Below are 27,810 nucleotides of genomic sequence, written 5' to 3'. Positions count from 1 at the left end.
TGAAATAAATTAGTGGTAATTAAAAGGAAGGCGTACTCAAAATACGGAACCAAATACAAACCCTAGCTAGTTACGTTGCTCTCTGATAGAATAAGATTGTGGTAAGCTGCTTAATTAATACATTAATCCTGCAGATCCATGCTATCTATCAAGCTACATACCTACTTAAATTAACAGCTAATTAAAACCTTCTTCCATGCACTGCCAAAATCTCCTTCGTCTGCAATGCACCTGCAGGATCAAATGTCTTGCTCCAAATTCATATTCATCTTCAAGTTTTAACCTCCATTCCATGCATTTATCTTCTCTCATCACTTCCCTTTTCACCCCAATCTCCCACCATTCAATTCTTTTCTACTCCTCCATCTCTACGTCTCCAACATTTGTATCTTGAAACTTTTATTCCCAATGCACAGTTTCCAACTTCAACAACGTTGGTCCTGGGGCTTCAGCTTCGGGCCTTCTCCAGCTCCATCCTGCACTCCAACTTCATCACTTGTGTTAGTATGGGTGATCTCTGTGGGATCAAATGTGTGAAGATTGATCTTTTGACCTGTAATTTTTTCCAAGTATGAAACAATCATGGCTTCTCTACTTTCTGCCAACGTCTTCTCACGGGCTCTCGCCGCAGATTCTTGCTCAAAATGGGCCAGTTCTTGATTCCTCCAAGCCTCCTCTCTTGCCCTTCTTTCTACATCTAATCTCTCAATCACTTCCGTGAACTTGTTGTGAAGATTTTCTTGATGATCCATCACTTGCTTCACCAAGTTGCCGAAGAATTCCGCCATGGGATTAAGCAGTAGTTGATCGTAGTAGCTGCAGGTTTTCTTCTTTTTCTTCTTCTTTTTCCTCTTCTTTCTGCTGGCTTCTTTGAGAGATGCTGAGGCTTCTTCTCCAATAGAAGCCTCGGACCCATGATCAATTAAGCCCACGGGCCGGTTGGGATTCACGGGCAGAGTTTCACTACTAGGACCTGTTTGGTTATTACTCTCGGCAGTACCAAGGCGTTTGTATATGGCTTCCAGCTCGCCAAACTGTACTCTACTTTTGCTGCTCTCCAAGCAGTTGATTAGAGCTTCTTTCTGGTTCATTTCTAAGTGTTCTTGTCTGTCAACTATTTCACTGTTTTCATTGGATACTTCTGCTGCTAGTGGTTCCCTACAAACATTAATTAATGCTTACATAAAAACCCCAATGACAGTACTCGTCTGTGTATACGTATATATACATAGATAGATAGACATATAGTACATGAAATTAAATTAACTTAACCGCCAAATAGAGCTAGCTTCTACCACATAATTAAAGCCACATTTTAACTTACTTATTATAAAGAACAATTGTTAATAGGTTGTGAAAGAAAGATGGAGAAAACTCGATGAAAACAAAGAGCTAGAGTAGTACTACTTCTGACTTGTTTTGAAGTTTGAAACTTGTCCATTTTTTAGTGTAAAAAAGGGAGCACAGGAGGAAAGAATTGTAGTACAGCAGTAGAACCAAAGGAAAGTAATGTTAGAATAATAAAGTAATTTAATGCAAAAGCACTGGAAAATTACCACAAGGGAGGTTGTTTAATGGCAGAATCTTCTTGGTTTTGCCAACAATGAAGCATTCCAAGAGAAGCCTGTCGGGCCTCGGGGACTTCATATTGCTCACTCCCACGAAGCAAAGCATCTCCACCGTCATTAATACTACTGACACTCCCATCTTTATACTCATTTCTCCGGCAAATATTGTCACTCAAACCTAGCTTGAAATTCACCGGGAAATAGGCCGTAGGAGCAGTACCACCGCCCACGTAGTGGTGGTGGTGGTGGTTCAGCCTACTCTGCTGGTGAGGCTGAAGAAAGTGATGGTGTTGGTTGAGGAACAGTTGTTGGGTTGTGGGTAGGGTATGGATTTGCTCCAGAAGATGTGTTTGGTTCATGGATAACAGAACTGGAGCACATGAAGCAGTCTCAGCTAATGGCTGCTGGTGTTGCTGGTGCTGGATCCCGGGTATACCGAAACCCGAATGCATCCCTTTTTGCTTTAACCACGATTTTCTATGTAGAAAACAAAACGGGTAGATCTTGAACAACAACAAGAAGAAGAAGAAGATATATATATATAACTGTAGTTTCAGAGAGCAATATATAAAATTAGGAAGAAAGGGGTGGAAGTGCTGAATTTGTAGTGGAAGAAAACCTAATAATGCGGAAGGGATTGGAAGAAAAGGGTAAGCAGATTGTAGCTAGTAGCTAGCTAGCAGAGGCTAGAGAGAGATGGTTGGGAACCCTTCTAAGAAGTCTGTTAAGAGCAACTGCGTAGGAAGATAAAAGGGCTGGGCAAATGGGGCGGGTTTTGACCCGCTTACCAGAAACCAAATCTTGTTAATATTTTTTTTCCCTGTCTTTTGTCCTCTTTTGTTCCTCTAGTTTATTAATCTACTTTGCTTTTTCAGATTCACCTCAATTTATTTAGTAAGTATTTATCTATCTTTTTTAATATACATCCCACATCCATTACGAACTAATATCCACCTTATCAAATAAATCAGGATTAAATCATTATAATCAGCAATTATTAACACAAAAATTATTTATAAATTGTTGTTATTGATTACATATATATTTCCTTATATGAAAAAAAATGTTAGTAACTATAAGATATAAGTAATATCAGAATTATTGTTATTTATAATACGCTAGGTGATAATAAGTTTTATTTTATTCATAATTAGAAAAAAAAAATTATTAATTAATAATTTAAGGAACTGTTTTTAAGTTTCAACACAGGAATATATCAATGTGTCTCCCTCACTAATGTAATTAAATCCTGTTTAATTATTCTTTTTCGATACAAATATAGCTTTAATTAAATAATATTGTGTCTATGGAATATTTTCACATGTAAAAGGATTATATTTATTTAGAATAAATAACTATTTTTATATTTTCAAATTTTTATCTGACCAACGGCAACGGCGTTGTTTCAAGTTTTGAACTATTCCAAATACTATATACCCCCAAAACAATAAATTTGGTAACAAAGTTAATGATCATTACCATTATATTGTTGGCAATCTTTTTTCTAAGTGGGTGGAAGCCCAAAGAGAGTATAGGGATCAACGGCCTTGATCTCTTTACATACAGAAAAGCCCAAAATACATATAAAAGAAATTCTTAATTAAAAAAATGAAAAAGGGAGAGAGAGAGAGAGAGAGAGAGAGAAGACAAAGGACACGTGTGGTAGTGTGTGTAGCAGAGCAGGTGAGTGCAGAGAGACATTCTGAAACGGAAGTATTAGAGGAATTGATGGTGGCGCACGTGAATGTGTCACTCTGTTGCTTCTCCTGCCTTTCTCCTTCACTGCATTAATTTCTGTGTCCTCTCCTGTCAACAACGCCTACCATCTATCTATATTGGACCCTCATCCAAGCCCACTTCATACTAAACGGCCCTTATTTCTCTATCTATATGTAAATGGGCCTAAATTGAAGTCGTGTTGGGCAGTTGAATAGAGTTCCAAAGCAGAGATTAGGCCAACTCATCATGATGATGCTCTCTTATGTTAACATTTGGTGAAACTATTGAGCTTTCTTGATATACATATGATCACGTTTGTTAATTGATTGGAGAAGGGTCCCATGGCAAAGCAGTATATATACATAAAAAAGCGACGAGGAAGATGGCGTCCTCCTTCTGTTAATGGTTGTTAAGGTGTGATAATTGTGTGGTGATTATGTCAGGAAAGGATAAGCATTTTAGGTAAACATCAAATGTCAAGTGGGAATAAAGGGTAAAAATAAAATGAACCAAAATTCAATTTCAATTCTAAGTAAATGATTTTCTAGCAACCCAAATCTTTACGGGACCACAATTTCTTTTCTTTTTTCAAAAAAAAAAAAAAAAAAGAAAGGGGGAAAATCCAGAACAGTGCATCACAAGATTTGTAGCTGTAGCCCAATTCAAGTTCCATCACGTAAGAAATCTACACCTACAGCTGCATATCTTTGATAACCGCAGCTTGGAGTATTCAATAATTTCTTTTTCCAATTTTTTAGTCTCAGAAATGGCCACATCCCATCGGCTGACAAAAACAACATTTTCTCCATTGCTTACTTGTTCAATCTTAGCCAGCTAACTAATACCTAGATTTAAGAATGTAATAGTTTATGATTTAATCACCTTTCCATCTCACACTCCCTCCCATATTCAAAAACCTTACACTCAATAAGTCGTGGGTTCGAGTTTTTTTTTTTCAAAAATAAAAATTAATTGTACAATATACTTGATAATGCTTATTTTATGAATAAACTTATCATATAATTGATTTTTATATGAGTCATGTCCAGTATGATTAATTTTTTATCGGGATCAAATATTTAATTACAATAATTAATTGTACACATATGACTTGCAATGGCTATGTCTAGAAACGAATCCAGTATACGTAATGTATTAGTTACACAATTTATTGAATTTTAATATTTTAATGAGGGTTACACATGAGATAAGTTGCAACATTAAACAAATGTAGATGATGAGATATCCAGACAAGGTTTTGAGATGGGATTAAATATTGCCGCCTTGGAACAAGTCTCAATCAGGACGGAGATTAGTACGCTAAAAATTAAGCTTACATTAGGTACAAAATCTTGCCTATCGTTTTGCCTCCACGTAGGAGAAAGATTAACCGAATCACATAACCAACACCAACAATTCAGTCAAGATTCGAGGTTATTATTTCATCAACCTAAAACTATATATATTGGTGGGAAAAAAAAAATAATTCAGGTTAAGAATTATGTACCTTAATTATAATAGACCGGGAATGCTGTCAAGTTTAATTTCAAGTAGTAAAATTGAAATTTCACGACTATAAGTTTATGGGTTTGAATTTTATTAATTTGTGAGTTTTTGTTTACGTTCATATCACTATTCGTCTATTTTTAATAGTAATTATCAGGTTATCGTAATATTACTTTTTTAAATATTTTTCCGATAATTTTAATTTAATCATAATCCCTTTTTTTCAAAAAAAGCAAATAAGTAGGGGAAATTAAGAAATACGTTATATATATATATATAGGAAATGGAGACAGTAATGTAGAAGGTGGGTAGACAAGAATTAATTCCAAGATGCATATATCCATGATAGCAAAAATGATTGGGATGTGATCTGATGTTGGGTACAAGAGGCAGCCCTTGATTGCTTAGCTGAAGCTGTATCATCATGTAATCTCACTGTCATCAACTCAAACGCCATAGATGCACGGCTTAAACTGATTGCCCTCCATCACCCTTTTTCTACATCATCATCTACAAATATATTAGAAAATAGATGACTATTATTAATTAGTAAGTAAATAAATGGTCGTAGATTCGGGTCGTGGATCTGCAACTCTAAATTAACGCAAATAAAATCGTAGATGAATTATTATTATTATTAATCATAAATAAAATAAATCAATACTGTTTAATTATTAGAAATAATAATAATAATAAAAAAGTCTTCAGTTATTTTCTGTTTTTATTCTATGAATTATTCTTCCTTTTTATAAGTTGTACTAATTAATACTACTTTTTTTAATAATTTTATTAAAAATAAATAAATAGTAAGATGATTCATTAGTTAAAGTGTCTCTTTAATGAAACGATTCAATGATTGAAAGGTAGAAAAGAAAGGCGTTTTAAAACTTGTTTAATGAAACCCATTCAAGATTGACGCCTCTTTCTTTTTTTGCTGGGGTCAAACTCCTAATTATCATTTCTTTGTTTATTACGCATCGAACTACTTTGGCTTTTTTTTTTTTTTTTAATCCAAGATTTCTTTAGCGTAAAAAAATATCGAGAACTAGAATCATATAATTTAATTCGTCTTGAGGAGTCATAAAATTATCATCTTATAACGCTCCTGTTATAACTTTTGGAGGATGAAGATCGATCAATTATGTAGGAACTACGTTCTTGATAACAAATTTACAAATTGAAGCCGTTTATTAAAAAGAGATTCGTCATTTTTAATAATGATTCACTTCTATTGTTATTCAAATAAACAAGAATTTGAAATATTCATCGACAAATAAATAAATAATAACTTGCTGGAGCATTTCCGACTTTTGTATATATTTTTTTTTTTTGCTGATAAATGTTGATATATATTGATCAATAATTATTATTTTGTGATATTCCCTTCATACGTCTTCTCTGTAAAATTATAATAAGAACCATTGTTGAATATTGTCATGTTGATAACAAATTATATATGTTTGTATATTATATGTAATTCAGTGAGAAGTTCAAGGAAAATATGTATATATATGCATCAAAGTTATGAAGCTGTATTTTATAAGATTGTGGTAGATGAATGTAGCTGAGACAAATTCGTAATAGAATTTATATATAGTTTATTTATTTCAATATGGCTGTACAACAAATCCAAGTGGGCTTAAGAACAAAAAATATATATTGGCAAATGACATTCAGCAGATGAGAAAATAATTTAGATAGGACATTTTATATCATTAATTATTTTGAGTGCACAAGTATTGTTGTTATCTTCAATAACAATAAAATTATTATTTTTTCGATGATTATTAATTATTTTGTTAGTAAAATACATCATATATATATATATAAGTCTGAAACAGGAAATATATATAATGTGGAGAAGTGGGAGACAGATGCAGGTGATAGGATACACAGAATGGAGAAGATATTGAATCCCTTTTCTCTCTTCCCTCTCCTTTCCTTCTTACGTCAAATTCATCAATTCCCCCACTTTTTTTTTTATTTTTTTATTTTCTTTTATTAAAATCACAGTCCACCCTCTCCCACTATTTAATTCTCTTACTGCCTATACATCTACGCCGTTATACCCCAAGATTTTCGTTTCATTTCAATAAACAAACCGTACCCACTGCCTGTATTCAACCATGATAGCTTACATAGAGCGGTTTGTCCATGACAACGACGTCGACTCCTTGCCAGAGCCCGAGACCGCCGAAGAACAAGCCGACCTCTCCCCCCTCTTCAACGGCGTCGACCTCCAGGGCACCGTTGAATTCGCCGGATGCGGCTCAGCCTCTGGTAGAGACTTCGGAGGCGTTCAGTTGTCCAAGCCGTTGGCCCTCATTAGACCAGCCAACAGCGATGACGTCGCCAAGGTTGTAAGGCTAGCGTCACGGTCGCCGCACCTGACCGTGGCTGCCCGCGGCAACGGGCACTCGGTCAACGGGCAGGCTATGGCCCACCGCGGCCTCGTCCTAGACATGAAAACTATTGAACCCAAGATCACCGTGGACCCCGCGACGGCGCAGGCTGACGTCAGCGGCGGTGCATTGTGGGAGGACGTCCTCAAACGCTGTGTTTTAGGCTACGGCCTCGCCCCTCGCTCTTGGACGGATTACTTGGGTTTGACGGTTGGTGGCACGCTATCGAACGCCGGCGTTAGTGGACAGACTTTCATTTACGGCCCGCAGACGGAAAATGTAACAGAGCTGGAAGTGGTCACCGGAAACGGCGACGTATTAGTTTGTTCAAAGAATGAGAATCCGGAGCTCTTCTTCAGCGTTCTTGGCGGACTCGGGCAGTTTGGAATTATCACTCGGGCCCGGGTTTTGCTCCAACCCGCACCCGACATGGTATGCACATATACAAACGCCTGTACATGAGTAGACACGTATGAGAAATGTGATTCTGAATATGAGGCGTAGGTTGGTGAGTTTTTAATTGGCTGATTATTTTAGTTGGTGGTTTTGGTGAACAGGTGAGGTGGATAAGAGTGGTGTACAGTGAGTTCAGCGAGTTCACTCGGGACGCCGAGTTCTTAGTGACCCGGGCTGAGGGTGACTCTTTCGACTACCTGGAAGGTTTCGTCTTTGTCAACAGTGATGACCCGGTTAATGGGTGGGCGTCCGTGCCGTTGGATTCGGACCAATTTTTTGACCCGAGCTGTATCCCGCGGGCGGCAGGTCCGGTTCTCTACTGCCTTGAAGTAGCCTTACATTACAAAAATGAGGACCCGCCATCCGCAGTTGACATGGTAAATTAATTTAATTTTAATTCAATCCTCTTTTTCGTGCGTTTTTTATACGTACAAAAATTAAATTAAAATACTTACAAAGAAAGGATTCGAATAATATGAAAATCTAATCTAATCCAGTGGATTTTACATAAGAATTATTAATTATATGGAATTACACACAAAATTCAACGCTGCATGAATATGTACATTTCTTGGCTGATTTTATAATAAAAGAAAAAATTATTGGTATTCTTTGTTTTTTTTTTTTGGGAAATAAATAATAGTAATTGATTTTGGTGGTTTAGATTTTGTAATAATCTGTCTGTGGGCCAATGGTTAAGTAAGGGAGGAGAGGAGACTAGGAGGAGGACTTAGTTTTGACCTCGGTGTCTGCTAATTGGGACCCACAAAATTTTGATGTCGACAACGAAGCAATAAGTGGGGCCCACTCAGCAGGACAGTGAAAAAAGTCAAAAAAAGGGCTTACCACGTGTAGTAACCATATCTCACCGTGGTGGAGGATGGCGCCTCCGCCGCGGCCTGGGCGGGGAAGTGAAAATTAAAAGGGATTGAAAACTGAGGACTCGGTGGGATATGTATCTTCCATTGGATTTTCTGACACCGGCAAGGTATGGAAGTGGACACAGAATCGGGTCCTTATTACGAGATTGACACCGTACTTCCCCTCTGACGACGTCCTTGTCGTTTATGACAAAATTTAGTCAGGGCCAAAACAGTAATGTTAGCATCACCTCCAACCTGTCCTTTTGCTTATTATCATCCAGATTTCTATTGACGTTTGCTGGTCCCCCCCGCCCCCCTCTCCTCTTCCACATAATCCAAAACCCACCCCTCAATTCTACCTGTCCTATTTTTTCTTATTAAAAAGACATTTATAATGTTTTTATCATATGTGTATGTGTATTTGTTGATGAGGTGCAGAGGTCGGAGAGATTGATGGGAGGGCTGAGATTCGTGGAAGGATTGAGGTTCTCGGTGGATGTGGGGTACATGGAATTTTTGTTGCGTGTGAAGCGTGCGGAGGAAGAGGCCAAGGCCAATGGTATATGGGACGCCCCACACCCGTGGCTCAACCTCTTTGTGTCCAAAACAGACATTGCTGATTTCGATCGTGTTGTTTTCAAGAATATTTTGAAGCATGGCGTTGGTGGACCTATCCTCATCTATCCTCTACTACCTTCCAAGTATGTACTTATATAATAATTACCTTCTCTCTCACTCTCCAAAATTCCACTCCCATTATTATTATCATCATCATCTTTAATTAACAGTAGCAGTAAAAATTCGGTGTGGAATACGGACCACCCACCCAATTGTAGTACACTCTCGGATCCGCTGACAATATCGGGTGGTTAAGATTTTCATATTTTGATTAAATACCACCGACCACACCCACATCCGCATACCCACTAAAAAAAAACACGACTATTACTTTTTTTGGTATTTAGGGTGCTTCAAATAGCACTTTCCCGCCTTTCCTAGTTTGTAACTGGAGTATCCACTTGGGGGGTGGGGTTGCAATAATTGTGAATTTCAATAGTTTGTTGGAAATAATATTAATTGTATATTTTAAAATGAATGTAGCTTTCAGGGCCAGTTTGCTGTGTATGTGAGGACAAAGGTATTAACTGGCCAAACCCACTAGCTTGCTAGCGACACCTTAACTTGTTTCAGCTCTACATTTTTCTAATGTCTTAATTACCCTTCTCTCCATCTCATCTGTTAATTTCCTGTATTTTCCTACTCCTTTTTCTATAAGGAAACTGATACGGAACATGGAATATCTGCATTATTAATATATCAAAATAAGAGAAATTGACTTAATTAATCCATTGGCTGAATATTTATTTGTAAAATAGGTGGGACAGTCGGAAATCCGTAGTTTTACCGGAAGGAGAGATGTTTTACTTGGTGGCGTTGCTACGCTTCTGCTTCCCCTATCCAAAAGGCTTATCAGCTCAAGAAATGATTGTACAAAATCAGGAAATTCTTCAAAGCTGCATTCAAAATGGGTTTGACTTCAAGTTGTACCTTCCCCACTACACCTCCAGGGAGGGGTGGAAGCGCCACTTTGGAAATCAATGGACCAGATTTCAGGAAAGGAAGGCCAGGTTTGATCCAATGGCCATCCTTGCACCTGGCCAGAAAATATTCCCAAGAAATTGGCACCCCTAATCATATCAACCCCACCATTCATTTCTCTGCCTTCAATTTTTCTTTAGGAGTTTCGTTTCCTATTGGTCAAGAAGCAGATCAAGCAATGTAAATGAATATCTTGAGGAAATTTTGATTTTCTTTTTTCTTTTTCTTTTTCTTTTTTTTTTTTTTTTGGGTTTCATAATTAGTGGCTTCTAGAAAATCCAAAAATGGTGCTTGTCTTTAGGAGAGAGAGTGACAATCAGCCTTAGTCGCAATCAATACAGTTCAAGTTCCCAATAATTAAAATGTTGGGCTGTAAAGTTGCAGATGCAGTGAGAGGCATCTCATTATCTACTCTACTATTTTTTGACACTCCCATAAACTTCCCCTTTTTCTTGTCATCATCATCATCATGTTTCCTAATTTCTTCTTCTTTTAAGATTTCCTCCTCCTAATCCTAATTTTAACTTCATCTCGTTATATTTAAATTATACATCCATCATATAATAAATATAATTTAAGAGCCCAATTTGAGTTACAAATTTAGAGATGAAATATCAACAAACTTTTCTTCATAAAAACAATGCTATCGAATACTAGTAACATATGCCTCTTGCTTTAAATAAATTAAAAGAATTATCCCTTAACTATACATTTATATTTATTCATGTAATTTCAAATAAAAATAGTATTACGTACATATATATGCATAATTATTTCCTATAACATTTATTTCTTGATCATGACGTGAAGAGTTTTATAAGAAAAGAAACCCATGGTATTGTTTCATTTCAATAATAATAAGAAGCATCTTATATTTACTCCACATTTTTTTATGATAAGACATATAATATAATATATACTTCTATATAGGGTAAGTGTATTTAACGACATTATATATATATATATATAATACTCTAAATGACAATAAGAATATAAAATTTGAGTTTTATTGATGTACATATATATATATATATGTATAATTAATTACACTTCTCTTTTCTGATGTTTGGTATAATTACACATAAATTTCATGTGGTTTGATAAATTACATATAGCACCATGAGGTTTGCTTCTGTCTAACAAATAAGTCCCCCAATTAATCAAAATTCATCGAATTAATTAATATTAACACAAAATTCTGGAAAAAAATCTATATTTACCCTAATTGACTTATTACTGACTTATAACAAGTCAAATATATTTTTTATGACCAAATTACCCTCATATGTCTTCATGCATTAATGCATGGGAGGAGGTATATCTTCACTGTTATAAGAGCAGTTTAGTTCGAAAAAAATTATTTGACCTACAATAAGTCAGTTTTAAGTCAATCAAGGGTAAATATCAATCTTCATTCAGTTTTTTCAGTTAATATTAGCAAAATTAGTAAACTTTAACAAATTGAGGAATTTATATGTTAGATAGAAGCAGACCTCAAGAGTGTTAGATGTGATTTTACAAATCATAAAAGGTTTACGTGTAATTACACTAAATGCTAGAGAAAATTAGCGTAATTATATGAGATATGGATTTAACTTTTCAATTTATTTGCAAGAAATATGGATCATATAAAATAATAAGAAAGTAATTAATACAAGCTGGTGGAATTTCTATGTAACGGTCAAAGATTTTTCCAACATAGGTATGTGTTCCAAATCCACAAGAGTAGTACGGTGCGAGAAGAAACTTTGAAGTCGACTATGGAGCAATGGAAGGTGTGTATGTATGTATTGTAGAGATGTGGGTATCAGATTCTCTTTTTCCCATGCAGCAAAGCAAAAGATCGAAAACTAGAAAAGCTTTATGAGCTTTTTATGGCCTCGGGCAAACACACCTTAATGCCTCCATGCAACAAAAAATCAAATCTACTTGGCTTATCCACCCCCACCCCCACCCCCCCCTCCCCCCCCCACCCCCCCTTACCTAATTCTATAGCTTCCACTTTTTATCTTTTCCTTTTCCCCTTTTGGCTTTCTCATCAAAAGTAGAGAAAAGTTTGAACAATATCGTATAATTTCTTGCTCACCACTCGGATATAATCCAATACTAAAATAAGTGATATTTGACTATTACCAATCATGATTAATAAAATTAATACAAAAATCTAATTTATTTTTTATGATAAAAAAAATTTGTCGTGACTGGCAAAACCATGATCAGCAAACAAACGTGGTCGTGATCAAATACTATTTATTTTTAATCATAATAAGTAACTATGACTAAATATTATATTTTATGCAATGTATCGGCATTTATTATTTTGATATTATTTAAATGGGGTTGTAAATTATTGAATCAATTTTAGATATCAATATTGTTGCCCAACATATTAAAAATTTATTGTTTTGAATCAAACGAATATCCAATGAGAGGTGTTAATTTGACATTCCTTATTTCTACATATTTAATTATCTATAATTGTTGTAAAAGAAATGAAAAGAAAAAGAAATAATCGTGTATTAGATATAAAGAAATTAATACACGTATGAAAGTGAGAGATAGAGTAGTGGGATTATTGCACTTAATTAATTAGGTGTAGGGGATCGTAGATTGCAATTTTTGGAGAAGCAATTGCATATATTTGAGTAAAACATGGGTTGGGTAATGATAAGATGATGATTTCTTTTGAAATGAACCAAAATCGTGTTAGTAAATACACCTTTTCCGCTCTGCGTACTGCAGTCCGAGGCAGAGTATCGGATACGTTTGTGTACCGGTGAGTGTGTCATATATACTCATGCAAAAGATACATACGTCCTCGGTATTCGTGTCATGCATGGACGTGCTTTTTCACCTCCAGATTGCGATAATCTTCTTTTTTCCCCCCATTTTAATTGTTTATTTAGATGTCCGGTGGTTTCAAATATTTTAAATTGGAAAAAAGGTTTTGAATTTCACATCAAATTGACCGATAAAGATAGTTTAATTTAAGAAATGTTGAAACAATTTCAACTAAAAGTATGAATATTTATGTTCATATATATATATATATGTAATGCATAAAATATAAATGTCTAGAAACATTTAAAATATCTTTGTAAGATAAAGACGGGATATTTTTTGTACATGTCGAATATACCCAACTTGATGACCATCCAAAAAAACTAGAATTAGAAGCATGCATTGATAGAGCGACACATGTCGTAATCTATAATTACCACCTTACACATGGTCATATCTTATAAATACTTTGAAATATTATTCTATATTATGGTAAATGATTTAAGCGTTCTAGTATTCTTGTCAAGCGAACTCGAATTGCTTTGATCTTGTGTTGAGCTGATCGATTTATATCAACGCCCACTATTATGAACAATTCATGACCACAAACCAATATATATTAGGCTTTTTATGCAACAACCCCACATATATATATATATATATATTAGAAAAAAATAAATAAAAAATTGAATTAAGTGGAGCGTAGAGGTAGAGTTTATATTGAAAATGGTGATAAGGAGCTTTTTGTTTTTGTGCATGATGATTACGAAAAGTTGTTTTCTTTTAGTGGGGCCTCAACAGTTGTTTAAAATGATGAATATTTGCACAAAAATTAGGAAAATTTTAATATATATATATATAATTGTTTGATAATATTTTTGTCGCCACTTATGTTTTTCCTTTACAACTGTAGTTTTAAGTGCACCAAAATCTTTTTCCACGCACATCTTTTGGCACCAATTACTGAACCCAAGTGTTTTCTTCCCTTTTCTTTTTATTTATTTTATATTTTTTAGTTTGATAATTCTTGTATTGCTTCTTGTCGTTTCCCGCTTTTAGGAATCTTTTTTTCCTAATCATTCATGACTCGCATTTACTTTTCTGCCTCACATTTCCTTTTTATTTTTCAGTTCAAGTTAGCTGCGCTTTTTGCCTTTTCTTTTGGTTTTTTTGTGTATGTACACACGCATTTATCTTCAATCAAATAGTTTGAATAATTCCGATTTTGTAATCACCCCACTCAATCGCTTTAATCAAAATGTTAATACCTTGTATGGGGTAATTGCGTTAATTTTTTTAAAAAAAATAAAAATAAAAATCATCATTTTGGGCCGTGGATGTAATTATTGGGCTATTAATGTTGTTAGATCTAAACCGAAGAAGCCGAATTCGATAGAGATTACAAGCCCCTTATCAGTTGGATATCTCTCTAGGCCCAGAAGCCTTTCTCCAAATTCACAAGAATCTAATTTAACGACAATTTGGGCCCAAAATGAACTAAGTGAATGGGCTTTGGATTTGTTTTTTGTTTCTACGAGGTGAGCCCATCATCGATTGATGAGTATGCACACACACATATATATATATATATATATGAAAGTGGAAGAAGGCAAGACAAAAAGGTACTACTGACAGGACAGCCAGCCCCCCCAACAGTAGTATACTAAAATAACACACAAACATATTTGAATCATGGGAGAATGAGGAGTGAGTGTGAGGTAAAAATAGTATGGTGTCGGCCACCTCATGCACCATAAATGATCTTGACCATGCCCAGGATTTGGTGGACCGGAGGATCTTATTTTACCATGTTTTTACAGCCATTGATGGGGCTTTATGGGCCCACATGTTTCTTCACCAGGGTTCTTTCAATTAATTCAAATCTCGTAATCATTCTTATGCATTAAAATTGTTGGTAAATTACATTTCATCTCTCACTACTTTTCTGCTCTACACACCAAACATCTTCTGCTCTCCATCTTTACCTTGTCCTTAATCAATCTCACCCATCATCAATTTTGTTTTTTTATTAAAATCATATCTCATTCAATCAAATTATTTATAAAATAAATATAATATACTCACTATATAATTAATTATTTTTTTAAATTATATATTAATTATAAGACCGTAAATATATTTAATTAAATTCAATCTAAATTAAAATTTCCCAAACTTCACTTGCTCGAGAGACCGACAGTGTGGTAGTGTAGTATATTTTTATGTGATTCTACTTATTAAGCCTGACTTGCCCTTGTTCACTTGTCTTTCTACCATTATTCAATTTTAATTTTTTTTTTAGTCGGCTTTAAAGTTAAGTATGTAAAATATTTTTTTTATTATTAACAACTATATTATTGTTATGTGTATGATACGTGTAATTTTTATATATAAATTTTTAACATGCTATTTGCTTTGTGATTCTTTTTAGAATAATCGACAATACCATTTAAAGTCAATGGAGTATTACTAAAATATAAAAATTAGAATAATCGACAATACCATTTAAAGTCAATGGATTATTAATAAAATAGTAAAATTACGGTCTAATAATCGCTCGTAAATGTCAATATATGTTTATTTTTATATCAGTTTGTTGTTCGTTGCTTTATTTGAATATGTTTGTTAATTTGAAATTATTAATATATTAGAACAATGAATATTTAAATTTGAATTTATTGAAAGATATAATAAAATTACATTTAGTAAAAGAAAACATCACCTAAATAAAAAGCTTATAGTTTTCTTTTTGGGGATTTAAATGGCATATGCCGACTTTTATAATTGGGGACATTTTTGTGCCTATCTTAAATTAGTTATCGTAGCAAACCGTTTATGTGTGTACAAAATAAATAAATTTTTATATTTTAAAATATATTAAAAATAAAAATAAAATATATAAATCGATACATTACATTAAAAAAAAAGAAAAAAATTAATTTATAAATTAATATAAAATTTAAAAAAATTGAATAAGGCATTTTTGATGGCGTTGTTAAACCGCAATTTATGAGGATGGAAGCCATTCTTTTTTTAATATTAGTAACAGTATAGATAAGTTGCATTAGTTAAATCAATAATGGGGTAAGAAGTCGTACTGGGCCGGCCCAATAAGACATAAGTAAGTGGACAGTAATGGGCCCATTATTATGGGCCGAAGGATTGAATGCGTATGTGTCCTAAATAGCAGCGTGAGCGTGACCTCGGGCTACGTTGGTTTCACAAAATTAAGGAAGAAATCATAAAATTCCTGAAAAGGCCCTAAAACTCCGTATGAAATACCATTTCCGAGAACAAGTAAGCAAAGATCTCAAAGTCTTTTTCGCAGGAGAGGGGGAAAAGAGGAGAAAGGAAGGAAAACAAAAATCTCCATTGCTGCCCATCTTTTTGCAGTAGGGAGCTTTGCCGCTGCTCTAATTTCATCTGATCCGGTCTGTTTTAGCCTATATATATGGTTTTGTACATAATCATTTGCTTTTTCTTTTTTTCCCCCAATTTCTCCGTACTTGTGAAGCGGGAGGGGACAAATGGAGACCTAAATTTCGCTTCTCCTAATATGTTGGTCGACGGTTTATGATTTTTAGGGTTTTTTGGTGAAATAGGGCCGTTTCTGGGTGAAACATGTGGACTGGTTAGCTAGGGTTAGTGAAGTAGTCAGGAGCTTTTTCGTGTGTATGAAGATACGGTGTTTTCCTTTTCTGTGTTTTGGAGGAGAAGAGGAAGATAATAATATCAGTTCTACTAATTTATATTATTTTTATTGTTGTAAGACGGTAAAGAGCACAATGAGGAAGGACATTTGGGGGACTGAACCCGAGGAAATGGAGACCGATGATTCTGAATTAGGTTTTTGGCCTACTTTTCACAATGTTGGTGGCGGTGGTGCTGAGGGGGAGGGGTTAAGGCTACAGGCAAGTGGTGAGAGAGCAAATGGGAATGAGAGAAACGAAGGGTTTGGTGTTGATGTCGATTTCAACGAAAAAAGTGACAACTTCTTGCAGTGGATAATTGGGTCAAGGCATTCTGCCAGTGGTGGTAGTGGAAGCCAAGGGGTGAACTTGGATGTTAATTTGAATTTGGGGTTGGGTGGTGAGTCTTCATGTTCATCTTCATCAATGATTGCTACAGGAAGAGAGAATTGTGATCGAGATATACAGAATAAACGGCCCAAAGTTCATTCTTTTTCTCTGTGAGACCTCTCTCTCCCTCCTCTCTTTTTCTATCTATCTATCCCTGTATGTGGGGTGTGCCTGGGGCTCGGGCATTGCCGCATGTCTTTCCATGTAATTTGCATATGCCAGCAGCTTAATTTTTGAATTTGATTGTTAGCTGAATTTCGTGATTGAGATGTAACTTTTGTGGGGCTACTCTGGTAGGTGGTAGTTGGTCTAACTGCACATCCGAGGGTGTGCAAAAGTATGTTGGATTATTATTTTTTGTGTCGAAATGAACTGAACTTTAGTATTTTTATTACCGAAACCATTTTCTCATCATTCTAGTCCCATCACTTCAATGAGTTTGAGATTCTTCCTATGGTTGAAAAGCGCAGAGAGTATGCTTCCTTTTATTCTGTTAGCTGTTGCACCAATCTCCATAGCTTTTCTTGGAACATGGAAGTTGAGATTGAAAATTGGCTGAGTTGTGAAAATATGTGTGGTTTGGGTTTGAGAACTGTTATCTCTGCACCATTGAAGAGGCCTTGCCCTATCATCATGTGTTTTGCAAAGTATCCCTCGTCCTAATATACTCATGCATGGTGTTCCAGCTGGAGGGTTTTCAAGCCCGGCATGGTTGGGGCTGTTGCAACTGTATCCCTGGTTGCGTATTTTTTGGTTAATACTTGTTCTTACTTATGAAAACCATGAGCCTTGTCTTAATCTTATTCCCTTATTCAGGGATTGGGGCACTAATTTTGAAAATGAAATTCATGACCTTGCTCCCGTGCATGAGGAGGTTGGTGATGAGGATCTCCCTGATTCTAGCATTGCAGGAGGCAATGCTAGAAATCGTGATGATACTTTAAAAATAGCAGTTTCGGAGGTTCGGATGGATCTTACTGATGACTTACTGCATATGGTGGGTTTCATAATTGAAGCATATGAAACTGGTTTGATTTGGTTTGTTTTAGATGATGACTCATTCCTAATATTGCCATCTGCTATAGGTTTTCACTTTCTTGGATCACATTGATCTTTGTCGAGCAGCAAGAGTTTGCAGGCAGTGGAGAGATGCAAGTTCTCATGAAGATTTCTGGCGGTACTTGAATTTCGAGAATCGATTCATATCTGTGCAGCAATGTGAGTGTCATTTTATTTTTATAGTCTTGCACGTTTAGTTTAATGATGTTAGGATAGTGGCTGATGATATTTGACAAAAGGCCCAAATTAGGATTATAGACCATGAATTCAAGGCTTCTTGGGAGAGATCTACAAGCCTCACGGACGGTCTATGATATCTATAATTTGGAGAAATTGTATCCTTTTATGAAACTGGTCCCAATAATCTGTGTGTGCTTGGCCAAATTTTCGATTGCAATATATCTCCTGTAAGCTTTATTGGAGGATCCATGTATCCATGTGCTAAGTAGGTACTTTATGGCAATGTACTACACACTTGTAATGTAATTACTCATTTTGGCAGCAATTGCTTATTGGCTTGTAGGAAGGAAGGGAATGTTCTCTCCTTCCATTTGGCTGACAGCTTCTTCTTTCTTAATTTTTTGATCCCCTGTAGAAACTGACTTTGGTTAGTTGTTGCTTAGTTGATGACATGTGCCGGCGGTATCCTAACGCTACTGCAGTAAATATTTATGGTGCTCCTGCTATCCATCCTCTTGTGATGAAGGCCATCTCTTCATTGAGGTAAATTAGATTTTGATTAATGTCTTACAATCTTATTCTTGGTAATGTTTAGCTCGCCTTTGATCCTTGGATTTGTCTCAGAAATCTTGAGGTTTTAACTCTGGGCAAAGGCCAGTTAGGCGAGACCTTTTTCCAAGCCTTAACAGATTGCCACATGTTGAAGAGTTTAACCATCAATGACGCTACTTTGGGTAATGGAATTCAGGAAATTCCCATTTACCATGATAGATTGCATGATCTTCAGATAGTGAAATGCCGTGTGCTCCGTATTTCTATCAGGTGCTAAATCATTTGTCTTGTTTTCAAAATCATTGTTACTCTTCCATTATTTTATGAACCATTGGTTTGTACAGGTGCCCCCAGCTTGAAACCTTGTCCCTCAAGCGCAGTAGTATGCCTCATGCAGTTCTTAATTGCCCCCTTCTGCGAGAGCTTGATATAGCTTCCTGTCACAAGCTTTCAGATGCTGCAATCCGTTCAGCAGCCACATCATGCCCACTCTTGGAATCCTTGGACATGTCCAATTGCTCATGTGTCAGCGATGAGACACTGCGAGAAATAGCGATGACTTGTGGAAATCTCCATATTCTTGATGCTTCATACTGCCCAAACATATCTCTTGAAGTGAGATATTCGTTTTAACTTATTCTTATTATTGTTATTTCGCTTACTTCCGGTATTTGTATATTTATATGCCATCTAACTTAAAGTTACCTTTTGAAGACCGTGAGACTTCCAATGTTGACTGTTCTTAAGCTTCATAGCTGCGAGGGTATAACGTCTGCTTCAATGGCTGCTATAGCTTCTAGTTATATGCTTGAGGTTTGAATATAAAAACTTCTCGAGTATTTTATCATTTCCTAATTGTGAGGACATTATGATTTGATTATAGTTAGTAATTATCCTAGTTTGCTGATATATGTAGGTTCTTGAGCTTGATAATTGCAGTTTGTTGACGTCAGTATCTTTGGATCTGCCACGCCTGAAGAACATAAGGCTCGTACATTGCCGGAAGTATGTCTACTCGTGCACTTCAAGGCTTAACATCTGTTCTTTTCCAGAGAATGACTATTTACTTCCATATTTGCAGATTTGTTGATTTAAATTTAAGAAGCAGTGTGCTATCCTCCATCACAGTTTCTAATTGCGCCTCTCTCCAGAGAATCAGTATTACATCAAATGCGCTGAAAGTATGTCTTTTATTAATCAAATACATTGTTCCTAATCACATTGTGATTCTTTCAGTGAAAGAAATGCTTATCTTTTAAAACTTACTTTAATGGAAATCATAGGAGTAATTTAGCTTAAAATCTACTTGCAGAAACTGGTCTTGCAAAAGCAAGAAAGCTTGACAACATTAACACTGCAATGCCAAAGTTTGCAAGAAGTAGACCTTACTGAATGCGAGTCTTTGACCAACTCCATTTGCGAAGTTTTCAGCACAGGAGGAGGCTGTCCTTTGTTGAGATCATTAGTGCTTGATAGTTGTGAGGTCTGTAATTGGAATTTTCCTGTTTACTTTTAGTGCTTAATGAATTACATTGTGCCCTCTTGTATTACAACTGTTGTTGAAAGGAAGATTTAGATAATTTTTGATAAATTTCTCGGCACTTAAATAATTGAGAGTATCAATTTTTGTCCTAATGGAGCGCAGTAACATACTGTCAGTTAAAGCTAGTTTTGTTCACAGAAGAAAAAATAGATATTCTTCTGTTTGATAGAAATTCGGGAAATGGGAATGTCGTATCACAATTTATCATAGGTGATTTAGAAATTTAGGTTTCAAAATTTAATTGGAGATCTGAAAAAGAGTTGTCTTCTGGAATGGTTAAAGCTGTTGGACAAATGGTCTTCACTTGATTTTTGAGCCAATCAATCTCATACTATCATCTCTTAACCTATGTTACAAGCTCAATTCAATGCATTTTTATGTACTCATTCTTTCTTTATCTGATTGTTGCTATAACTCTTTGTCAGAGTTTGACAGCAGTGAGTTTCTGCAGTACATCTTTAGTCAGTTTGTCACTTGCTGGTTGCCGTGCAATAACTTCTCTTGAACTCAGATGCCCTTACCTGGAGCATGTCTCATTAGATGGTTGTGACCATCTTGAGAGGGCTTCATTTTCACCTGTAAGTGATCATCTTACTGACTCTTTATTTCACCTGCTTCGGTTGAAGTCCATGATGTTTAATGGTTGCCTTAAAGCCTTTAAATCTAAATTTCCCTTGAGAAGAACTCAGGAATTGAATCGTTCTCATTTTCTGTTTCCATATCTGGTGGTTAATACATTTTCTCCAAGTGTATCAGATGCTGTCTGATACACTGATTGGCCTTTTGCTTATCATACTTCCAATTATTTAAAAAATCCATTGCAGGTTGGTCTTAGGTCCTTGAATTTGGGCATTTGCCCCAAATTGAATGTGCTCCATGTTGAAGCACCACTTATGGTTTCACTTGAATTGAAGGGGTGTGGTGTATTATCTGAAGCATTGATCTATTGCCCACTTCTCACTTCTTTGGATGCATCTTTCTGCAGGTGATTTTGCGTTGTAGTAATCATGGGTGTTGAGATCCTTCCTGCTTGTTCTGGAAGTGATACTCAATCGTCTGTTCATCATTATGTCTAACCGTTATCTTTCTTTGATTGATCTGTGCAGCCAGCTCAAGGATGACTGCTTAGCTGCTACAACATCTTCGTGCCCGCTTATTGAATCATTGGTGTTGATGTCATGCCCCTCTGTTGGTCCTGATGGGCTTTCGTCTTTGCGCTGCCTTCCCCACTTGACCTACCTGGATCTGTCCTATACCTTTTTAGTCAATCTGCAGCCTGTTTTTGACTCCTGTTTGTATCTAAAGGTACTCTGTTGCATTTGTTTCCGCATCTTTATTTTTTGAGATGGATAATTATTCTATATCCATTTGGATATTTTGCCAGCCACGTTATTCAATAGTTATGTTGTTTATTCTATTGCGTCGTCAAAACGTGATAGAGTGGGGTCTGGGATTTTTGACAATTAACCCGAAGGATCAGTATGTTAATCCTACAAAATCTATCTGAACATGCTTCTTCTGTTATGTTGATTAGTACTTATTTTATAGGTTCTAAAATTGCAAGCATGTAAGTATCTTAGTGACACATCATTGGAGCCTCTCTACAAAGGTGGTGCTCTACCAGCCCTCTGTGAACTGGACTTGTCCTATGGGACACTCTGCCAGTCCGCAATAGAGGAGCTGCTTGCTGGATGTATGCATTTAACTCATGTCAGCTTGAACGGTTGTGTCAATATGCACGATCTGGATTGGGGATTTCATGATGGACTGTCTGAAATCAGCACCTTTTCCGGTTCATTTGACTCTACTTCTCGGGAAAATGGCCTCCCGTCTAAGGACCAACCTAGCCGCCTGCTGCAGAACCTAAACTGTGTTGGTTGCCCGAATATCAAGAAGGTGGTTATCCCTCCAACAGCCAGATGTTTCCATTTATCATCATTAAACCTCTCATTGTCTTCAAACTTGAAGGAAGTTGATATATCTTGTTGCAATTTGTTTTTTCTTAACTTGAGGTATGTTTGTTTATCTGTTTTATGATTTTGTTGCTCCGATAATGAGATATTAAATGTACCCTTCCTTGATCACTGTTCATATTTAACTTCCAGCAATTGTTACTCGTTGGAAATTTTGAAGCTTGACTGTCCAAGATTGACCAGTCTTTTCCTTCAGGTATGTTTTTATCAAGACTCTTAAATACTGCCTTACTTGCTAGGTAAAGTTTTATTTGGGGAGTTTTGTTAAGACTCTCTGTCGAACCCTGTCTACGTTGCGCATGATGTTTTAAATGAGAGTTGAGGCTGTGAACTTTTTACGTATCTTTTCATTTTTTCACCATAAATGCAGTGTTAGCAGTTAGTGATGCATCATTATTATTAGTAAGCGGTACTTTCAGGGGAGAAATACAATTTTAGGAAATGAGATATTATGTCTGGATGTACCAAAAAGAAAATGGTGGCATTATGGATACACGTGCCACTGTGGTCTATCAGAGTGTCTGCGTAGGTCTGAGCAACATTTATTTTCCTTTTAATTTTAATATCACCACATAAAGTTGATATCTGGACTTGAAAGTCTTCTTTTATGGTGGTGTGAATCATGAGAAATTTTTGAGCCCTCAGATTCAGAAAGTTTTCTTTATTTATTCTGAAAGGCAAGGTAGAGTGCTAAGCATTTGTGAGCTATGTATAACCTGCTTGTGAAACTTAACTCCTTCCGTCGAGATTCCAATTGCTCTGAGAACTTGTTTGTTGAATATGATTATATATTAGTCCTCAACAAAAGGGTTGAGAAGCGACATTCTGGGCTCTTGTGTGCATTTCATTCTCATGCTCAAGCTGCTTCATAGGGAGTGTGAGACTTAGCTTTATTCCGTTCTAGGGTCCTTGGTGCAATGTTCAGCAGAGGTTGTATCTTGTTTGTCCAGGATCACAAGATGTGTGGAAAGAAGGACAAAAAGGTCGTTCAATTATGAACTAGAACAGTTATTCAGTTGGAAGAAGTTCAAATTGAATTGGTAGGACTAGAAATACCCGTTATCTAGTGGCAGAAAGAGGTTGTTGCCGTCATGCATTAATCCACGACTAAGGAGCTTTCCCATTGCAGGCATGTTATGAAGGGTCCTCTGAGACATTGAGTGGTCTTTGACCCCTGCCTGCCTTCTTCCAGCTCAGGGCTGGAACTTGGTTGAATGAGTCCAAATTGGGATAGATTGAGTTAAGATATATAGAGTACACCATAGTTATGATGTTATTTGTCGTATTTCAAATTAAATTGTTATGCTTTTGAAATTACCTTCAATTTTTAACTGGGGTGAACTTTTGTTGTTGGATAAAAAATGATTTAGAGTGATGAATGTACTTTAAGCACATTTATTGCTTATACAAATGAGAATTCTATTTTCGCCCCCTGTTCCAGACTTCCAGTCCCCACTATGTTGATGCATTATCTTACTATTCTTTGACATTGTCAAGCTACCACATATATGATGTCATTTTCTAATCCCTTTTTATACTTTGGTGCATATATGGAATCTCTTAGTCGTGTAATATTGATGAGGATGCTGTGGAAACTGCCATAATGCAATGTAACATGCTGGAGACTCTTGATGTTCGCTTTTGTCCAAAGGTCAGACCATGTTTTCATCCGACCCTTCTGTACACACGCTCACACATAATTATTATATTAGGCCAAAACTTTCTATTTGTAGGTAAACCAATGCATAAGTTTTCCTTATACTTGACAGATATCTCCATTGAGCATGAGTTCATTGCGCATGGCATGCCCGAGTTTGAAACGCATCTTCAGCAGCTTGGCACCACCATGACCCAAACGGAAAATACATGGAAGCATGAACTGAGCATAGTTTGTATTTACAGTCAATACATAACATATTGATCATTTCCGCTAGAGTCGCATATATATAATATTATATATATTGATTTTCTGAGTGGTGTTCAACGCCTTGGTGCTTGAATCAGATGCTTGCTGAGGAGGATACCATAGGTCATTTTGTAGTATTTTCATCTGATTATTACATGCTTGGTTAATCAAGTGAAGCAGAATTCTATTACTCGTATTTTATTGAATTTACATTATTTGCTACTGGGGTGAGGTTCTTAATCTTGGTTATACCAGTTGATTATGGTCGAATATACTGCCTTCCGACGTATCAACTTGATACTCGGATTTCGTGTGGATGGTGTTCTGATTCATACAAGATCTGACGTACTGTAAGAATATTAGTGTATCATGTACAATGTTATATAATTATAGCTTTGGACCACCACATTCTTTACTATGATGTCCATGGATTCAGTGACTATTTCCACAACAATCTGAAAAATGCCAGGAATTTCTGTGACAGGTTTGCGGTTGTCAAACCTTGCAGATTTGAAACAATGCTGGGCTAGAGAAAAAAGAAATTGAGAAGCAGTATAAGCGTCACAGGGCTTTGTATAACACTGCAGGCCAGATTTGTTATATCATTATGTAAGTAGACGGGGAAATTGGTCAAAAAGAACGGTACAAATGGTACAAATTAGGATAATTCGGCAAGATTTGCCAGTTCATGCACAACACTCTAGAATCATTTGAACTATACTCAAAATGCCAGTTCATGTTTAACACGCCAGAATCATTTGATTTATACTTAAAATCTCTGTATTTTAGCTGTAATTCACAGTATTGATTCCAACTTCTTTAGGTCAGGGTCCAGCTCATCAGGTGCTAAATCATTTCCTGGATTGATGAATTCGTTGGCCATAGCCTTCCCCTTGTTCAGCACTTCTTCTGGAACAGTTTGAAGGACGCTATTGCAGGAGAGTATCATTATCAGAACATGAAACACCTAACCACTTCCACCTCATTTGCCAACAAATGTGCAGCATAAATATAAATATTGGTGCAACTTTCCAAGCTTCAGTAAAGACAAGAAAATATTAAACTGAATAAATTACCTGTTCAGTGCACCGAGTGCAGTAGCAACTTTAGCTTTCATTGATTCAATTGAAGTACCCGAATCATTTCTTGATGCACGCAAAAGCAGAGAATCAAGTTCCTCCAAGGCTCTACAATTTTTCAGAAAATAACTAAATGGTAAAACCCTGATCTAATAAAGGTTTGATGAGCAAAACGATATGGACTGGCATCCCCACACACAGGAGCATCCTTTATATCTATAGCGCCACACATTAAGTGCGTGAGATGGCAATTTTCGACCACAGGGACGTATAAACCCAAGCAAGTTCCCGCACTGGGTTTCTTTGGAAGAGTCTACTTTCTTTATACTATCCAAGCATGTAATCGAACTCGCCTCTAGGATATTCTTAGGGCTAAATCTCACTTCCTCACATGTATAGTTACAAGAAATTCGAGTGTCTCAGACCTACAGAATTAATTTTATCTCGCATCAAAGTAACAATAGAAATGATACCTTAGACACTGATCAACCTCATTGAAAGCAGAGTTACCGTTCCCAGCATCAGAGGCATATTGTGCTACCTGCACAATGAGGACAAAGAGAGTTGTGACCAACCTTTTCTAACAAATTGTCCTTCCTAGTTTTACTAACCAAAGTATGAGATGAAATGCACCTAAACAATCAATTTTATTCTGTATCTCAATAAAATACCTTGTAGAAAAGCTCACCACTAGGAATGTGGATTAAGTTGATTAAAGAAAGGAAAAAACATCATAAAAATCATTTACTTACTGCTCGAATATTAACACGCAAGGATGATGCAGGACCAGATCTCAAAAGATTCCGGCAATCAGCAAATTTAGGTTGATCAACTTCGAGATATCGTCCTACCATAGAAGTAATAATTCATGATGTTAGATCCTATGATATTTCTTACTCCCCATAAATAAAGAGACCAGCATTTTGTACATGAAAACACAGAGAAGAATAGCAAATAAGTCGTGAGAACGTAATGGGAGTGCAAACACATATGTCCTTACTCAAAGTTCTTTGGATTCTGGCAAGAAAAGCATTTTAAAAGGGCCACAGCAAAAACATTTTTACCTGCAACCCCTCTATAGCAAAAATGAATACCAATTTCCTGGCCCAGTCTAATTCCCACCAAATGTTTTTATGAATATTGCCTGACCAAATAAACCACTCAAGGAGATTTACCTAATTCCTTAATCTGCAACTCGGTCAATATAACAGCTGGTATATAAGCCTCTAGCGGGTCAAGCTTTTTCCTAGATAAAAGTTCATGAAATTATTAGGAGTAGAAAGGAGAAGAATTTTATGTACTGAGAAAGGCTATCCATGAAGCAGTCTCAAAATCTCGAATGAAATTTCAAACAACAGTAAGAACTGAGAATTAGACAAGCTATTGAAGCAAAAAGTTCAACATCAATTTCACAAATTTATTAACACGAACAAGCATGTGCTCTCCATTCTAATTATAACGTTCAGTGTTTCAATCAATCTGCAGCCAAATACCATCCTATGTTCAATCCATTGACTTGAGTTTAGGCTTCTTTTATGAGAACGTGAAAGAATAAGCATCAAACTAAATCCTTTCAGACTAATGATGAAACAGGACAATAGTTGCTGGTAGGAATACACGTCTCACAACCTTGCTACAAAATCAAAATGAAAAATTTCTTTGGATTTCAACTGCAGCGAAACGCGAAACCAACTTATATACAGCTATCCTAGACCTTGAAGGAATTTAAATTTCACAGAAGACAAAATTCATTCAGCAAGTTCCGTGCACGATGACAATTAATATCACCTTTATAATTCTGTGTAACTAGCATACAATTCGACCAAAATTCATGCTGGCATCGACATATCCGCATGTCACCATAATGTGAAGCATCTAATAGCAAATATTATAATATTCGGATTACAAATTATAAACACATACAACAAAAAAGACATATCCATACTTTTTCATATATTTGTCCAAAATGCTGACTCCCATTGCATCTGCAGCTACCAAAAAAACCTGGTCAGAACAGGGAAAAGGTAAAACAAAGAGGCAATTGCGGTTGCTCTATATTTGTAAGCATAACTATGATGTAAACAGAACAAAACAGATAGAAATAAGTAAAAACGCGCAAGATAAAGCAACGTATTTCATAAAGAAATAAATAAATAAAAGCAATTCGCGGGCAGATAGGCGCACCTTTAGACAGGGAGAAGAAGTGCAGAAAAACGATTGACAAAGAAACCGATCGTCTGCTCTCCCGCGTCCTCCACGGGGACGATGCGCACCTCACTCCAGAGCTAAAAAACCGCCGTCTTGGCTTCATCGTGAAGCTCGAGGCACGTGAAAAGGGAACATTCGCAGTGGCCGCGACGTTGGCGGTGGAGGTGGTCATTTCGCGGGCGGGAAGTATAGGGGAACAGACAATGGAGGCCTTATCCAGTTCCACTTCGGCCTCGTTAAGTGTAGTTACATATTTACCATTCGTCTATATTTGCAAAGGGTCACTCTTTCGAGGGGCAGATTGAAAATTCAACTAACTTGAGGGAGCAAGTTGTGA

The 27,810-nt window shown here is 36.2% G+C and overlaps 4 protein-coding genes across 7 annotated transcripts; 2 read left to right on the top strand and 2 right to left on the bottom strand.

Moving 5' to 3' along the window:
* LOC105164615 lies at window positions 1-2,381 on the bottom strand. 2 transcript variants are annotated; one of them, XM_020694254.1, is made up of 3 exons: window positions 1,557-2,381; window positions 554-1,158; window positions 1-476 (listed from the first exon to the last, which is right to left on the bottom strand). In XM_020694254.1, exons 1-3 carry the CDS (start codon window positions 2,018-2,020, stop codon window positions 400-402), a joined length of 1,146 nt encoding a protein of 381 aa, XP_020549913.1. In that variant the 5' UTR covers window positions 2,021-2,381; the 3' UTR covers window positions 1-399. The 2 variants fall into 2 exon arrangements, with proteins under 2 accessions (XP_020549913.1, XP_011081606.1); XM_011083304.2 differs by having other exon boundaries at window positions 1-1,158; window positions 1,557-2,373.
* Window positions 6,664-10,542, top strand: LOC105164613 (cytokinin dehydrogenase 7). The gene is made up of 4 exons (XM_011083303.2): window positions 6,664-7,627; window positions 7,753-8,028; window positions 8,953-9,215; window positions 9,891-10,542. Exons 1-4 carry the CDS (start codon window positions 6,920-6,922, stop codon window positions 10,204-10,206), a joined length of 1,563 nt encoding a protein of 520 aa, XP_011081605.1. The 5' UTR covers window positions 6,664-6,919; the 3' UTR covers window positions 10,207-10,542.
* LOC105164611 (F-box/LRR-repeat protein 15-like) lies at window positions 16,151-24,599 on the top strand. 2 transcript variants are annotated; one of them, XM_011083300.2, is made up of 18 exons: window positions 16,151-16,325; window positions 16,665-17,083; window positions 17,790-17,970; window positions 18,059-18,191; window positions 18,656-18,755; window positions 18,837-19,034; window positions 19,109-19,379; window positions 19,479-19,577; window positions 19,681-19,769; window positions 19,846-19,945; window positions 20,077-20,247; window positions 20,733-20,885; window positions 21,132-21,292; window positions 21,414-21,612; window positions 21,856-22,319; window positions 22,413-22,476; window positions 23,845-23,931; window positions 24,050-24,599. In XM_011083300.2, the coding sequence occupies exons 2-18, from the start codon at window positions 16,680-16,682 to the stop codon at window positions 24,128-24,130; spliced, it is 2,955 nt and encodes a 984-aa protein (XP_011081602.1). In that variant the 5' UTR covers window positions 16,151-16,325; window positions 16,665-16,679; the 3' UTR covers window positions 24,131-24,599. The 2 variants fall into 2 exon arrangements, with proteins under 2 accessions (XP_011081602.1, XP_020550083.1); XM_020694424.1 differs by having other exon boundaries at window positions 16,174-17,083.
* On the bottom strand, window positions 24,813-27,792 carry LOC105164612. 2 transcript variants are annotated; one of them, XM_011083302.2, is made up of 7 exons: window positions 27,450-27,792; window positions 27,211-27,250; window positions 26,441-26,511; window positions 26,018-26,112; window positions 25,739-25,806; window positions 25,263-25,373; window positions 24,813-25,115 (listed from the first exon to the last, which is right to left on the bottom strand). In XM_011083302.2, exons 1-7 carry the CDS (start codon window positions 27,643-27,645, stop codon window positions 24,983-24,985), a joined length of 714 nt encoding a protein of 237 aa, XP_011081604.1. In that variant the 5' UTR covers window positions 27,646-27,792; the 3' UTR covers window positions 24,813-24,982. The 2 variants fall into 2 exon arrangements, with proteins under 2 accessions (XP_011081604.1, XP_020550084.1); XM_020694425.1 differs by having other exon boundaries at window positions 27,211-27,269; window positions 27,450-27,587.

The sequence above is a fragment of the Sesamum indicum genome, linkage group LG6, assembly GCF_000512975.1.
Source record: "Sesamum indicum cultivar Zhongzhi No. 13 linkage group LG6, S_indicum_v1.0, whole genome shotgun sequence".
Lineage (NCBI taxonomy): Eukaryota > Viridiplantae > Streptophyta > Magnoliopsida > Lamiales > Pedaliaceae > Sesamum > Sesamum indicum.
The sequence above is the reverse complement of the archived record's forward strand: the minus strand, read 5'-3'. Positions and strand labels throughout refer to the sequence as shown.